At 37.3% G+C, this 16,933-nt stretch overlaps 1 protein-coding gene across 1 annotated transcript; it reads right to left on the bottom strand.

Moving 5' to 3' along the window:
* Positions 1-6,282: 6,282 nt before the first annotated feature.
* On the bottom strand, positions 6,283-16,699 carry LOC105042029 (3-oxoacyl-[acyl-carrier-protein] synthase I, chloroplastic). Its single transcript, XM_010919134.4, has 7 exons — positions 16,116-16,699; positions 10,500-10,931; positions 8,396-8,569; positions 7,651-7,764; positions 7,463-7,564; positions 6,778-6,844; positions 6,283-6,647 (listed from the first exon to the last, which is right to left on the bottom strand). Exons 1-7 carry the CDS (start codon positions 16,566-16,568, stop codon positions 6,580-6,582), a joined length of 1,410 nt encoding a protein of 469 aa, XP_010917436.1. The 5' UTR covers positions 16,569-16,699; the 3' UTR covers positions 6,283-6,579.
* Positions 16,700-16,933: the final 234 nt, after the last annotated feature.

The raw sequence follows: 16,933 nt of genomic DNA, 5'->3' as shown, positions 1-16,933 counted from the left end.
ATGGTGAAAGAAGACCGATCATCGAAGATGAGAAGGCAGTATTCGTGGTTCGTGAAAGAGAGGAGTGGAAGGGTTGATTAATTAATTAGGTGCTTAGAATTTTTTTTTTTTTAAAAGTCGGCATTCGTTTGTTTATCGTTCGTGAGAGAGAGAAGAGGGACGATTGATTAATTAATTAGGCACTTGGGTTTTACAAAAAAAAAAAAGGCATTTGGGGAAAAAGTTGAAGAGATCGCTGGTGGATTTCAAACCTGAGAACTAGGAACGAGAAGTGAGAGCGAGAGAGAAATCCATGGACTACAGTTTCACTTGTTAACAAGGGTATCCTTTACATTAAAAAAAGGTTCCCATATATAAAATATATACATACATAGTACCATATACATGTATTTGTCTAAAGCCAAGGGGTGTCCTGGATACCCTTTGGATATACATAAATCCGTCCCTATCTAGTTATCTATTTTCATTAATGAAATGATATAATATGACCATCATATGATATCATTATTTTATAAAATAATAAAATATCCTTATCTCTACCTCTTTCCTCCTCTCTCCTCCATCCTTTCCAATTGATCCCCTCCTCCATTACTAACATCTTTTTTTCTCTCTCTCCTTCTCTTCTCCTTTCTTCTCATCATTTCTCCTCCATGGCAGCTCCTCTACCTCCACATATTCTTCACTACCTTCCTTCCTCCTCATCCTCCTCCTTCAAGCCATCTATAAGCCATCCTCCTCCATGGCGCTCCTCCACCTTCACCTCTTTTCATCGATGACTCAATTCTTTCTCCCTCCCCTTCCTCTTCATCCTCTTTCCTCCTTGTCTTCTCTTCTAATACATTCCTTCGGTGGCCCTTTTCCTCTCCTCCTTTCCTCTTCATCTGTTTCTCTTCCTCATCCTTTTCCTTTTCCAAATTCACCCTTGAGCCCTACTCTCTAAGATGGCCCCTCCACATCTGACCCTTCTCATTGACAATCCATCCTTCCTCCTTCCTTTCCTCCTCACTCATTTTTCCTCCTCTATGACAGCTCCCTCTATCTTCACCCATTTCCACCGCCTCTTCTTCCTCCATGACAGCCTCTTCTCCTTCTCCTCCTTCTCATCATCTTCCTCTTTAAGTCCACCCATGAGTGAGAGGTATTTTTGTCCATTGAGAGAAAAAATAATATCGTTTGTTGGTAAGTAAATGATTAGACCATATTCAGATATATCAATAACTAAAAGGATCAGTTTGATATTTTTTAAAGTATATGGAGTGTAAGTGAAATTAGGTTAAAGTTGTAAATATTTCTATAATTTTTTTTTTAAACAATTCTTTCGTGTAAAAAAAAAATTCACAGCATATATCCTCTTTAGACAGACAAATTTTGTGTTGTTCTATTGTAACTTGAAGAATGGAAAAGAAAATCATATTAAAAAAAAAATGGAAGAAAAAATATTTGATATTGGATGGAGAGAAAAATATTTCAATTGCTTTATATATTATACAGGGATTGACATGTGTAGGTCAAACTAAAGTACCATTGCTCTTTTTTTCCTTTGAAGCCATTCTCTGTCCCTTTTTTCTGGAGAGAAGAGGTATTAGAATTAGTGAGGTCACAAAAAAATCAGCCATCCAAGCTTAAATTCATTGGTATTACTAATCTTTTTAGCTAACCAATCTGTTGGCCCATTATCCTCTATGAATATATGGTTAGCCTCGATATGTGCAACTGTCATTTAAAAAAATAATAATAATAAATCTAACATTCGTGGATACAAGTCTAAACAATTTGTGTTTAAAGAATTCTGATTAAACATCTTATGAAATAGACAAATCTACATGATATTAAAAAAAAAAAACTATGCATCTTAGATATACATACAAATCTATGGGACCAAAAAAAATATAATTTTCTAGATGGATATCAATATTTGGGAAAACCAAAAGGCTCAATCAAATAAAATAAATTAAAAGATCTCACAAGAAAATCGGCCCTTCAAAATTTATATCTTTTAGTGTTACTAGTCCTCCATTATGGACTATTGCCTTTGATAAATATATAACTAGCCTCAATATGTACAACTTGCCATTTCAAAAGGATGATAATGATGAATCTAACACATAGTTTCAAAAAATTTATGCTCATAAAATTTTGATAAAATATATTAATAAATATATAGATCTTCGAGATAAAAACTACAAAAGCAAACCTATGCATCCCAAACCCTATAAAAAAGAGTTTTACGCATTCAGATACATAGACAGATGTGTGGACAAAAAAGCATGATTTTATGTATGGATATTGATGTTTAAGAAAATAGAAAAGACTCAATCAAACATAAAAAAAGTTGAAAAATCAAATATCAAAAAATAAATAATTCAATACCTCACAAAAAAAAAAAAAAAAAAAAAAAAAAAGAGAAAGGAAACAAAATAGGAATGCAAATCCCCCCACGGATGGTACTTCCTAGCGAATGCTCTTTCCTTCGTGAATGGCTCTCTCCCAGTCGTCACTTTCTTGAAGTCTATCACATGCAACACACATGGATTTGGCCAACACTCAACTGGTGGATCAAATGCCAAAATTGTGCTAACATGTATTTGTTAGCGCAAAAAGACTTGTTGCCGGTGACTCTGCTCTCTTTATATGGTGGCTAAATAAATTCACTAGGTAAATCACTTTCTTTAGCATATCTGATCAGTTACGAGCAACAAGGAAATTGATCTGCTTTTTTTCCAGAGATGAAAAGTCGCAGCTTCTCTTGGGTACAAGGCGTGCCTGTAGACAACAACCTGCTCCATCATCTTCCGTCATATCTAGTGAGAGCATTTATATTGGAATCCTTGCTGCTGCTGCAAATAACAGCCCATTCAGATATGATTTTGCTGGTTGTTGGGACAATTCAACCGACCTCCGATTCCGACTATAGATCGGCTTCATAAACATAATATACTGACTCACAATCAATTGATCGATTGACAGTCGACTATTCTCAGTCATCAACAGACAATCATGATAACTCAGTTAATATATGATCGATGATCATTGATATAGCAAAATTACCGACCGATGCTCATTCGGATCTTCACGACTACCGACATATAGTCAGCTTATCTTTTCACGATTACATGATGCCAGAATGTGCGGAACCTACATATCTAACCGTTATAAACGGTTATCAACTATGTGTCACGATCATTAGTGGATATAAACAACTCATTAACTCCATGATTATGACCCGATAATTTAGTGCCATGAGATGCGGGATCACGTGCTTGGTAGTTATATCTAAATCATCTATAAAAGGGAGGTAAATGAATAGCATTGGTAAGACAATTTTGGGTTGAGACTTTACCATTTTAAATATTCTTCGTCTGCCATTCACCACTCTCCACTGACTTAAGCATCGGAGGATCCCCGTCGGACACAATTCTAATCAGTGTGGATTTCATTTTGCATGTGCTCTTCACGGGCGACAGGCGCAACAGGAGATTGGTCGCAACATTGGTTATACTGGTCTAAATCTAATCTATAAATTTCATAAGATTTTGAGCTCTACCACCCAAATAGGCCTTGAATGTAATTATTCTCCAGTCTAAAATCATAATCGGCCTAGACCTGGTGGGATTAATATCAAAGCGAAGGCCTTTCCAACTGGGGCCATGCAAGCTGGGATGAGCAGGTTGAGCCCATAAACTGATCAGGTCTGTTCGGAACAAATACATGAAAAAGATAAAAAGGTCAATTAATACACATGCGTAACATAAAACGCATCATAAGTCATTACAGATGGCAATTGATTCACTCATAGATTACGTGATATACACATTTCTCAACCATGCATGCACACATATGAGTAGGTCTTGCCTTGAGCTAGTCTTTTATTTGGTTATGACCACCTACAGAGATTTCCTCTCTTCTCCATCCGCAAACGCTGATCATGACCATCCACACTGCAGAGTTGCTTACATCCCTGGCAGATTTGGAATAACAGTAATTTGTTTCCATTTCAAGATTTATTGCGGTTGTTGAGCCTCTCATTTGGTTAGCCGATGAATCCCAACATTCTATGCGCCTTGCATCTGACATACCAGGGCCCTACAGCACCACAAAAACACGCGTTTCAGTAGGGTTCCCTTGCCTCGGGCTTTTACAGGATCGATTCGACGGTTTTGTCCAAAAGACGGAGGTGGTAGTTGATGGCAGGCTTGCAAGTGCTGGCGATTCACCGTGAGTCCCAACAAAACTAGGAATTGTTATCTTATTCCGGAACTGATCGTGCCATATCGATTTCTCAATATCACCACCACTATTGTTGAATGAGAAATTCTTTGTATACCACCCATGGTATAGAAAATTTGATATAGAGCACACCATTTCATCTAATTGGACCATATAGCCGTACATTTAATATTCACGATTCTATTTTTTTGTTTGAAATTTTAAATGATGAAAAAAAAAAAAAAAATTACGATATTCTGTGTCAATATTATGACATCGTGTGTTAAAATTATAATTTTCTCCACATAATATCATAATTTTTTCATAAGATATCATAAAAAGATAAAGGTATTTTCATCATTGAAAAATTTCATATAAATTTTTCAATGATGAAAATGCTCCTATCAAAATTATGATATTCTATAAAAAATTATGATATTCTGTGTAGGAAGTCATAATTTCAATGCAGAATGTCATAATATCAACACAGGATGTCATAATTTTTTCAGAAATGAAAAAATATTTTTGTTATTCAAAATTTCAAATAAAAAAAAATAGAACTGCGATTATTAAATTCGTGTTGAAGAACAATGGTTAAATAGTCCAACCGAATGAAACAGTGCACTCCACGTCAGATTTTCTGCATTGCATGTGGTGTACAAAGAATTTTACTTGTTGAATTGGATTGGGTTTTATTATGCCGTTACTCACCTATGGGCATAACGAGCTTGAGGTTGATCCCCAAACAACTACAATATGGATTAGAGGTCAAAATGGCTCCCATGTATCTCCAACATTCACCTGTTTCCTCTCCAACTTGAACTCCTAAATACATTGCAGAAAGAGAGATAGAGAGAGACAGATGAACTTAGTCACACTCAAGTAGATCTCCTCCAACTCAAACTCCTAAATGCATTGCAAAAAGAAAGAGACAAATGAACTTAGTTACACTCAAGTAGATCTCCATTTAGATCCGATCAATTCTATATGGGATAAGAAAGATCCCAAATCGATAATGTGAGCTAATATTATCTCTAAATTATTTATTCATCAAAAATTATATACTTTAAAAATCTCTAGCTCATACAACAAATAATCAAAAAATATATAATTTAATTTTATTTAGACCATTCAATTTTTTAACCATTTAATGTATAGATCAAGAATCTTCAAATCTCATGATTTTTTTATTAAAATAATTTAAAAATATTAGATCACATTCAATGATTTAGATTATTGATTTGAAATCTGTATTATCTACTATAGTTCTGATTGAATTTGAATAGAGATCCACTCACGTGTAATCAAACCTAGATGGATGGATATTTAACTAGCAGCTCAAAGTGAAAAAGAGAACTTGTTTGTTAGCTCATAGAGTGTCCTTTCTCCTCCAAATGGTTCAGAGGGCCACTGAGGGAAAACCAGTAGCGGGGACAGGCGTCGAAGACTTGAGCACGGCCCGGGAGAACACTAATGGCATCGTGATCAAACTGGGTGGGACATGTTGGTTACCGTGCCAGTGACTCCCCGCTTCACAGAGCAACCGCCAAGTGATTCAAGCATGACAATAACTGACTTCGCTCCGAGTCCCCTGGTGTGCAAGAGAAACCTTAGGCGTCTGGTACTTGGTCCTCCCATCTATTTTTTCAACTCTACAGGCTGCTTTCAAGGGTGCTGAATCCATAGAATCTTAGGCCCCTGGTGCCAATGTTTCCTAGGATTGGTATGACGAAGACGACTGATCGCTCTACCTACAGAAAAGGTCCAAGATACCACAGGGCACTGAGATTACTCTCTCCTTTGGAAGATCTTTTTAAAACTCCCACAATTAAAACTTTATATGTGGAAGATCATTTGAATAGACCAATTCAAAAGCGCAAATAAAAAAGCTTAAGACCGGTTTGGCATTGCTTTTGTTTTCTATTTCTGTTTTTGAAAACCCAAAAAGAAAATTGTACAGCATGATCGTTTTCAAACAGGGCTTCATGTAATTCAAGATTGCAAGCTCAAAATTCTTTAAGGACACCAGATCAATAGATAAGTAGAATGGAAATAATTCTACTTCAAAGAAATTAATTAATAAAACTAAGCACTTCTTTTTGTGGAAAAACTAATCAATGTTAAAGACACAACATCTCTCAGAGTTCAATCACAGGGGGCCCGCAGTATGAATGCTCTTCCTAAACTTAAAATGACCGAAGCCGCCGCATTAAACCACCTAACGCTACCACTCCCACATAATTAAAAGCTTTTGTTGTCAAAACTTGCTTCAGTAAAATGGAAAATGCCTACTTGAAATAACTAAATTCTTTTCCCCCTCAATGTGGAAAATTCTGTAGTTGAAACAGAATGCCAAAGGCAAACTATGATGGATCATGGCTTAAAAGGCGCAAACACCACCACCGAGTTGTGTCCTCCAAATCCAAATGAATTAGAAATGGCTGCATAGCAAAGTTTGCAGTTAAAATACGAGAGAGAAGGGGGGGCACGCGCACACAGAGAAAGAGAGAGAGAGAGAGACGCAGGTTGGGGGGGGGGGGGGGAGGGGAATCAGAGGCTATAGCAACTCACCAACATTCACCTCATGTTGCTGCTTTTTATTTGCCACTGTATCAAATTCAACTGCAGGCTCCGGATTCTGCAGCCAAGGCACAGAAGCAAGAGCTAATCAGAGACGCTAATAAAATATTCTTAATTTATGCTTTGGGTACAAGGGATGGAATTTATTTGTTTTCATGTCTGCCATATACTAGTACCTACTGTATTTGCTGAAGCAGCTGTCTTATGTTTCCTTTTTGACTTTCAAACTAGCCCAGTGTTAACATATTTGCAAAGGCGGATGAAAACATGAATTACTTTGCCCCCAAGATCCATTCAATTTGATTTCATGTCTTCGTCTCTTTCAAACATCATGGATCAATTAATCTTTGAGCACATGCACATACAAGCATTTATGCAATGTACAATGTGCTAATGATGACCCTTTGATAATATTTTTCCTTCTATTTGTTTTACATGTTTGTGTTGGTTATAGTAACTGAATAATATGCATTTTGCAAGAGACACAGCTCCACCTCGACAAACATGTCACTGTAATAATCAATGCTCATCTCAGACTATAGGAAAATCAAGAAAGCTTTGCCAGTGAGGATTTGAAATTGATATGTAAACAATCAGAACATAAAAGGATTTTACATTACTAGCCTGACATAGCCTTAGTTTTTATAGTGTTCCAGTGTAAAGTATATATACTCACAAATTGGTTGATTGTTGGATGCAGCCACCCAGTAGTTATGGCTTTCACTGTTGCAATCGCTTCTAAACCCCCAGCTGCACCAAGGCAGTGCCCTATCATAGACTGCCGAAAGAAAACACATCAGAGAAGCATGAGAAAAATGGAAGATGGAATAGATGCAAGATTCCGAAGATGAAGAGTGAGATAACCTTGGTTGCATTGATCTTGATGTGTGATGGGTTCTTGAACACCTGTTTAATGGCATTTACCTCAGCTAGGTCACCAGCAAGTGTGGAAGTTGCATGGGCATTGATATAGTTAACCTGAAAGCAAGACATTATCCAGCCTTAAGCATAGAAATTCAAAGGTATTTCAGTAGTTTGACCATAATTGCCTGAATAGTTCTTAATAGGCAGCAGATGCCTCAGTCTTCACATTGTAAATGGAAATTAACCCAAGTATCATTGTACTACCAATGAACTTTTTTTTTTCCCTCTCAGATAAGGGTCAATTCATGCATTGCTGTCCTGAATCCTCATAAGGACTGCTGACAATATTAGCTTTCTGCTCAAAAAGGTTTTATAGAGACGCTTGCATATTCAAATTTGACTATGGAGTAGTAGACCAATATCAGACAACACCACAAGTCCTTTCGAATGAAAAGCAGGAAAGAAAAAAGTGCATCAAAACAACTGATAGGATTACAGAACAAACTCATGAAAGAAAAAAAATGATAAACCAAATAAGGACTCTAGGGACTACTCTGTAACAGAAATGTCCATCTGTTGATACTAAGATGGATAAACCACGCATAAATTCATTTTTAATGAATTAACAACACAAATATAAATACTGATTACAAATGAACTGTGAGATTCTATAAGACCTATATAGGAAGGCAAAGATGTTCGATGCGTATTCTAACTACATATACTGAAAAGCAAATCAACTAACCTCCTCTGGTGCAACACCAGCATCTTCAAGACTTTTTTGGATACAAGATGAAACGCCAAGCCCATCAGCTCTAGGATCCGTCATATGATAAGCATCACAGTTAACAGCACCTCCCAGGTACTCAGCAATAATAGGTGCACCACGTTTCATTGCATGTTCCAGACTCTCCAAAACCTTTTGGGGAACAGTATATAACATAAGATACCACAGGAAAACAATATGTAAGGCATCATTCAAAGTAACTGGTCTTAAAGAGAGATCTAGTTAGCATGTCTGACCAAGGTAGTTGAACAATCCATCGGAGTTAGATGTGTTCACTTCCATGAAGGGTCCCATGGGCACTTGGCGGGCTTGGTGTCAACCTAAGATGCATGAATACTTCAAATCACATGCCTTGCCCATATCGGATACATTTTGGATAGTTGATACTTCTTGGTACTTCTGTAGCACATGTTTAATGCATGTGTGAAGAATCCTATATTCCTATTCCTTAAAATTAAAAAGATCCTGGACACTTCGTGGATACACTAGAGATACTTTTCCAATACCTCTAAATATGAGGGGGATGGCATTTGCTTTTTTTTTTTTTTTACTGCTAAACCTCTTAATAATAAATGTTTTATGGCATTAACATTAAAAATGTAAGATATGGATTTAGCTCTATGATTTTATTAAAATCATGAGCAATGCTACTGTCTAAACTCTAAAGTATAGACTACATTATTTTCATGACCTATTATGCTTTATGATTTTTTTTTTTTTTGCATACATACATATGCATATATATTTCTGTATATTCATGCATATATCAATAAAGTACACATACATATGCATGCACATACATACATACATAAATACGCACATGCACATGCACATGTGTGTATGTGTGTGTGTGTGTGTGTGTGTGTGTGTTCATGGCATATCCTACTTTTTCAAGGCTTGTGGTATCAGTGCATCCATATCATGTGTATTATCCCATGTCCTTGTCCATGCTTCACAGGTGTCGATATAGAATCTTCAAAGTTATAAAGGTTATGTCCAATACCATGTCAATAAATTTAAAAATTCATAGAGCTCAAGTAAAGATATGTACATATGATGACTTTAAGAAGATAATACTCCATAGATCTCCATAAAAGAAAAATAGTAAAAGCTCACTCACACCTTTGCCGCCTAGCTATCTCTCTTATATCCCTTCCGCATGGATGGATATATAATGGTGGTTTATCTCTCTTATGGCAAGCATTTGGTATATAATCCTTCTAGAATTTGAGGAGAGTGTAGAATGTTGTGCTAGAAAATTTGTATAACAGCTTGTGACCTTTGGTAAAACCATAATGCGGTCTCAATGGTCAACTACATAGTCTTCATATATGTATATATATGGATAATACATATACGTAAGTAAATGGATCATACAATACAGACGTGCATGCCTTAATTAAAGGATGTTAACCTCTATAATGTTATCCATTTGGCCCCTGCCCTGATGAACCAGCATCTAAATTTTAAAATTAATCATTGATAGTTAAAACCAGTCATATAATCCAGAAACTTGCGAAAATGAAGGTTATGCAAGGCAAAGCAAAGGAGATACTAAGAAGATTTAGAATATTTCACAGCTTACTGCTTACTAGCCAGAGTGTAAAGCCTAACTACCAGTCCCGAGTGCAGATGAAAGTGGAAAGGCTGGCAGGCAATTTCAAAGAAAAGCCAAAGTATAGAATGGATACGATGGCATTAAAAAAAAAAGCTTCTCAAGCAAGTGCCGACAAAAAGTTATTTAAAAACATCACAATATTATCTAACAATCAGATCCAACCTAATGAACCATGAATTTTATAATGCTACTGAATATCAATCACATCTTATGAATAATTTGCTCAAAAAAAAAAAAAAAAATCTATTGACGAGAACTACCCATATAATAAGAGAGAACTATGGATTTTTGCACAATGCTTATGAATATCAACCTTGTTCTATGAATAATTTGCTAACAAAAAAATATACTATGGAGACTAATTGCCTACATACTAAGAGAGAACCATGGATTTTGTATGCAACTCAGAAGAGTATGAAAAGCTAAAGGCTCAGTCATGCATACCAACACTCCAGCACCTTCTCCCATAACAAAGCCATCTCTACCTTTGTCCCATGGCCTTGATGCAGTTTTGGGCTCGTCATTTCTCTGTGACAATGCTCTACATGCTACAAAACCTCCAATACCAATAGGAATAATTGCAGCTTCTGTACCACCAGCAATCATTACATCGGCCTCACCACGACGAATATGGTTGGCAGCAGCATAGAAACAATAATTCGAAGTAGCACAGGCAGTTGAAATTGAATAGTTTGCACCCATGAAGCCAATATCCATTGCCAGCAGGGCTGAGCCCATGTTTGTTATGGCATAAGGAATAAAAAATGGAGTTATTTTCCTGTAGCCTTTCTCTATGAGAGCCTGGACACCATCAGAAAACACTGTAAGGCCACCCATGCCCGTCCCCACAAGTACACCAGCTCGTACCTTGTCAATCTGCTAGCAGAATATTATAATCAGAAAATATATAAATATATTAAGTCCCAAAAAAAATATTAAAATCTGGGCATATCATGAGATATATAGATGAAAAATTAGTAAAAAATGATATGCAAAGTGTAGCATGAACACTGTATTACAGATACAATGTACGTTCAGACTTTTTTCAGATGTAAAATATTTAAGATTTCACTGCAATATTAATGATGGAAGCACCTTCCTATAATTTATCCACCAGGAAATATGTGACAGAAGAATCCTTTTAACTTGCTAAACTGCTGAATGTAGTTTTGTTGCATTCTTGTGAAACAATTTAGATGACATATTGGCATCAGCGTATATGAAATGATTTGGTAACTTATGCCCAGGACCGATGGGTTAAATGGGATATTTTAGTGGTTTCTGGAAACTTAAAGACCTGCTTCTTAAGAGGGTACAGCAAATTAGGCATAGTCTCTTGTTTTTGTGTTTCTACCTGATTGGCATGGAACTTCATGATCTGCACTGGACCTTGTTCTGAGTTCTTTATGCACTTTGGTGATGCTGTTTGTCATTACTTGTGCAGTCTTATGGCTTGTTACAATTGCTATTTGGTGTTGTTTAGCTTCTTTTCCTTGTTTACTTTCCGGTCACTTGTAATAAACTTTTATCCACGTTTTGCATATGTATGTGAGAGGCATTTAATATAACAGTTCATCTTCCCTGTTTTGGGCTAAAAGTTGGCCACTCAGACATTTCTCACACAAGTGCAAGCCTTCGCTCAATGTGTCATCTTCAAGTTTGTACTTGTATAAATTTTGAGATTTGCTTACCCATAAAGCATTCTTGTAAATATATTGAGCAAGTTTAAATACTAATCAAGAATAAGTTGGAAAAGAAAAAATCCACAAGCATGTTAGTATTCTAGCATGTCGACGGAAAAATGCCAACAAAGAACCAGTAAATAAGAGCTGAGATGCTATATAGATATGGATGGAGATAATATTCTATGAGGAACTCTATCATGATAATAGCATTTTGCATGCTCATACTGGATTTCAGCAATATTCATGAATGAAGACGGTTCTTTTATATATGCTAAGTTCACAATGGTTATTCCAAATAATTAGAGACAGAAGGTTCAAAAAAATAATAAAAGGGAAATAGAATACATTCTCCATGTTAAATATCTTGATATGATTTGGTACTATATGAATATTTTAGGTCAAGTAAAAAAGAAGTGCTTCAGTGAGACCTTTTTGTTAAGTGTTCTAAGGATAAATAAAATAACAATAAATTAGGAGAAGTTTATAGCTGTATAAGGAGAGCAATATTGGTCCAGTGGCACACAAGATAAGAAATAGATAAGGCTCCAATAAGAAACTAAACTTGAAACTTGTGGAGGGTGGACATAATAACTTAATTTCCATAAGTCCTATTGACATGATACATGGATTATTATTGCACCCGATACAGTCGGCCTGGTAACAGCATATATAGTAGCCAAAGAGATGGTGAGGTGCAAATTAATGCAAGTAGGGGAGTTGTTGTCCACTACCTGGAGGGAAGAGAGGGACCAACAGTGTCTAGTTTTAGTTGAATGGAAATATCAAGAAAGGAATTATAGAAATTAAATAGCAGTAGCACACCTCAGAAATAAGGATTACAATGCTGGTTGGAAATTACTATGGGGGATAACATGGGCAAATCAATTTGGGCATTCAGAACATGATGTTCTTCAGAGAATATCTCTTGGTATTCAGAGATAACTTGGACAAAGCATTACAGAATGGGATAAGCAGAGTCTGGATAGAGTCAGACTCATGATGTAGCATCAACTATACCATGGAAAAAGCAGTTCAGCCCACTGATACTGCTATCTTGCTCAAGAAGTTGAGAGGGATTGGAAATTAATTTGAAGAAATCAAGTTCATTTTTATACATGGAGCCTGCAGATTGGCTTGCAAAGAAGAGAAACAATTACAAGCAGCAAAGCTGTATCAGTAATCTTGTAAATGAAGGCATAAGGCTTGTAGATGGCAAATATCAAAAAATACATGTCATAGTCCTCCTGTTTAAACAGATAAACAAATACAGCAATTTCCTATTGATAAACAGGCAAAATAACAATGAGTGTATCGAAAAAAATGCAAAAGTGGTCCAGGAAGCTAAGCCTAATCTGACAATAGATCATCAATAATAGGGCAGGGCATTAATTTTCTAAACTTTTATCCAAAAGCTTGTTTTTAGGCATTAAAGAAGCTCGAAAGGAAATCAGTTGGTGCATTCATGAACTTTCATGAAGTATTGATTCTACAAATAATACATGTATTAATCTTCATTCTTAGCCCTCACATGGACAAAGTGGCAGCCCACTTTAATTATGTATAATCCTCTCATTAAACATAAACCCACATACAAGGTCAAGTGCAAATGCAAATTATATTTTGCCATACAACTGTACAGACAACTCAACTTGGATACTGTCATGCTCAAATTTTTGTTCAACCCAAACAATTTCCATATGTCGTGTAATTAGTTGGGCAAACTCCGCCATCGCACATTTTCAGGGTCCCAAGCTGCCTTATGTGGAAATACCTGCTGTCCTCCTGTAGACAGTCCCTAAGTGGGTTTCTGCTTGTAAATGGATATGCATGGGTAAAACTTCCCTTCTTGAAGAACCAATTTTCAGGAGTTCTATAATTTATACTGTGGCATCAATATGACGATCATTGGGTTACGCATAAGTTAGCTGACTGCATTTGCTACAAAAGCAATTAGATCGAGTAATTATCATATCAAATAGGAAGAAGCTGAAGATTTCCTTCATGAACAAGCAATAAATTTATTTGATCTATAATTTCATTGGTGGACTAAAGGACTTAGTCCAACATCTTTGCTTCGATTGTCAATCAGCTGTATAATTTCCATGCAATATACTAACATCAATTTTGGATCTTGCTGCTTTAGAACCCCCAAGATACCACAATCTCTCCAATATATTTGGTGCCAAACTATTGCCCTAGGGTGCCTTCATCTTTCCAGAATAGAAAAATCCTACTAACTCACTTGCCAGCCAGTTAAGGCACATTGCTGCAATTTTCTAAATTTGTGATATGCTTATATTCACACTATAACTTCCAAATTTTACATCTTCTCAGTTGGCAATGCATTAAATAGCAGATTGCAGGCATGTAGTGGCTAGGGGATTTCATAACAAACAACAGGTGCTTTGTACCCAAAGAAGACTGCTAAAATATATCAATATTTCTTCTAAGTATCAAAAGTGAATACTTTCCATCAACTTCATGCAACAAAAAAGGAGAAAAAAATAAAGAAAAAAAATAAAACATCAATACATCATATCAACATTCGCATAATGCAAAGGTCTACCATCTAATGAGTAAGATTTACCGTACCGATCAATACCATATCGTACCAATACTGAGCTGGTATGCAATCTTGTACCGTACCGACCATCGATATGCCTCACCGTCTCATACCAAACTGCATACCGGCACTATAATAAAATAGCACTGATACAGGATCCATATCAAGATGGCAGGCCTTGCTAATGAGTAACATCATCCATCAAACATAATAACAGCATTAATAAAATAAAGATGTCCATAATTACATAACATCAACCATAAAATAAAAAGGTTTAAGATCACATAACATCAACATAGAAGAAAAATGTCAACAATTATATAAGATGGTTTACTTCTTCTCTTCTCTCTCACACTCCATTCAACTAGGGCATAAAATAGCTAGACTGGCCCATGATTTAACCGAACATGTTGGACTAGTTGACTAGTGGCCAATCCATTGGAAACCCGTCTAGCCTTTTAATAGAATAAATTGCCCACTTTGAACCCATAGCATGGTAGCTGCTATAACAGGTCTTCACCCAATAGTATCAGCTGCTTCACATCCAAAGACCTTATGGTATCGCTATAATACTTAGCATAGCATCTTCGCACCAGAATTGCTACAACAGGCATAGTGACCAGTTTTCAAAACAATACTCCTTGGGTAAACATCAAGCTACTACTACAGGATTTCATACTTCAACAATCAAACGTAATTTGATAATGAGATATAGAAATATGCTAGTAACCATTATTTCTCTTTATGTCTACTATCATAACGAGAGAAGCTCTTTGTAGCTAGACTTTTGGTTTTGTAGCTGCATGCTCTCACTTAGCTAGATTTTTATTGTATTTTGCTTTCCTTTTTTTCGTTCACAATAATCACAATTTCTTAAGCGACTCCCACCTCCCTTATCAGTTCCCACTATTGATTTTAGAATCAGTCCAGGCACCAGTCTCCTCCATAGACTCATTCCCATTTTTTTGCTCTCCCCTTTCTCATTATGACCTTCCAAGTGCTCTCCAGCCCCAACTTCTTTTTCTGCACCCCCCCCCCCCCCCCCGGCACCAAAACGCTTTCTACAAGACACATGTGCATTGCATGAGGTTAACTGAAGCATGTTTCATCCAACACCCCCAGGTGGCACTCAATGTTTCAAAAGTTTCATGTTTCCAACACTGCAAAGCAGGAGAACAACGTGCATGCATTACAATACATTCCCTACACAACTGCATTACATGTATGACAATCATGTAAAGCCCAAAAAAAAAAAAAAAAACTTTAACAACATAACCATTCAAGTTTACGGATCATATGCCAAACAGTCTAACCATGGCTACTCTGATAAACCCCAGAAAAGTGATCTGCTCTCTTTGTATAGCAATAAAAGTAACTCTGCATCAAAGAATAAGAAATAGGCGTCTTCCGGCATCAGTTTGTTATTTTTCCAATTAATTCTCATTCCTTTACCTCTGAAACCATCTTTGATACATATAAGACTTGCTGGTGCAAGTTGAGCAGAATCCACACAAGATAACTATTAAAAATCTTGACAGTAAGAAATTAGCAAAGATCCAATCCCATGAAATCATCAATAAACATATAACAGAGCATACAAATGAACTCTAGCTCATTGATCAGCTTTCATGTTATCGATAAATAATCCACAGTGGGACGCAAAGCTTCGAATCATATTAGAATAGAAAGACAACAAAATGTGCATAAGATCTTCAGAATTGATGAAAAATATTGCATTTTTTCGATCTCGAGACCACTTCCAAGTGAATCAAACAAAAATTAGACTGCAATCAGACATAACGGATGTGGTACCTTGCTGAGGGCCTTGCTCCCAACCTCAAGCCCGGTGCTCTCGAGCGCCTTCTTGCCACTGACGAGGCAGTACCGGAGGCAGTCATCGAGCCTGCGGTCGTTCTTGCCGTCGATGTATCCCTCCGACGAGAACCCCCTAATCTGGCCGGCGAACCTTGTTGGGAACTTAGAGGCGTCGAACCGGTCGATCGGCCCGATCCCACTCTCCCCTTCCAGCAGCTTCTCGTAGTAGACATCGACGTCGTTCCCGAACACCGACACCAGCCCCATCCCCGTTATCACCACCCGCTTCCTCGGATCCGTCTCCCTCCGAGGCGCCGCCGCGACGGAGGCGCGGACGGCCGGCCGCCGGATGGATCGGCGGACGAGGCCGCGCCGGGAGGGAGCGGCGGGGGGCGGAAACGAGGGGGAGAATCGGAGGCCTTCCATGGAGGGGACGCGAATGGTCTGCATGGCCGTCGAGAGGGCGAGGAGAAGGAGAGAGCGGGCGGAGCAGGGACGAGGTTAAGTAAATTGGGGAGGGAGGAGCGCTTTTGTGCCAAAAAATGGATGCAGGGTTCGGAGCGGCGATACGACCGAGAGGGGAGATCACCAGATTTAGCGGCTCGTTTAATGGGGCCATGAACGAACAGATCCCATGTTTACCTCGGAAACAGAATAAAAGTATCTTGCGGTCTTAACTCTGACGCGTGTCGGACAGAATGGATCTGACATTAATACAAGCGGGACACTTAGGTTCTGAATACTGCTTTGCTGTTATATGACACATAGCTGATCGAAACTAGTCTGGATATGATGGGCTGAGTTGGATAAAACAG

The sequence above is a fragment of the Elaeis guineensis genome, chromosome 3 (genome assembly GCF_000442705.2).
Source record: "Elaeis guineensis isolate ETL-2024a chromosome 3, EG11, whole genome shotgun sequence".
In the NCBI taxonomy this organism is placed as follows: domain Eukaryota; kingdom Viridiplantae; phylum Streptophyta; class Magnoliopsida; order Arecales; family Arecaceae; genus Elaeis; species Elaeis guineensis.
Note: the sequence above shows the minus strand (reverse complement) of the source record. Positions and strands in the feature narration are given on the sequence as shown.

What these genes read in the sequence shown, in the direction of transcription:
- LOC105042029 (XM_010919134.4), bottom strand. Translation starts at nt 16,568, where the DNA reads ATGCAGACCATTCGCGTCCCCTCCATGGAAGGCCTCCGATTCTCCCCC. An exon ending in GAGAAGGTGCTGGAGTGTTG is followed by an intron (nt 8,570 to 10,499) that starts GTATGCATGACT and finishes GTTCCCCAAAAG; the next exon opens with GTTTTGGAGAGTCTGGAACA. An exon ending in CTGGTGTTGCACCAGAGGAG is followed by an intron (nt 7,765 to 8,395) that starts GTTAGTTGATTT and finishes TCTTGCTTTCAG; the next exon opens with GTTAACTATATCAATGCCCA.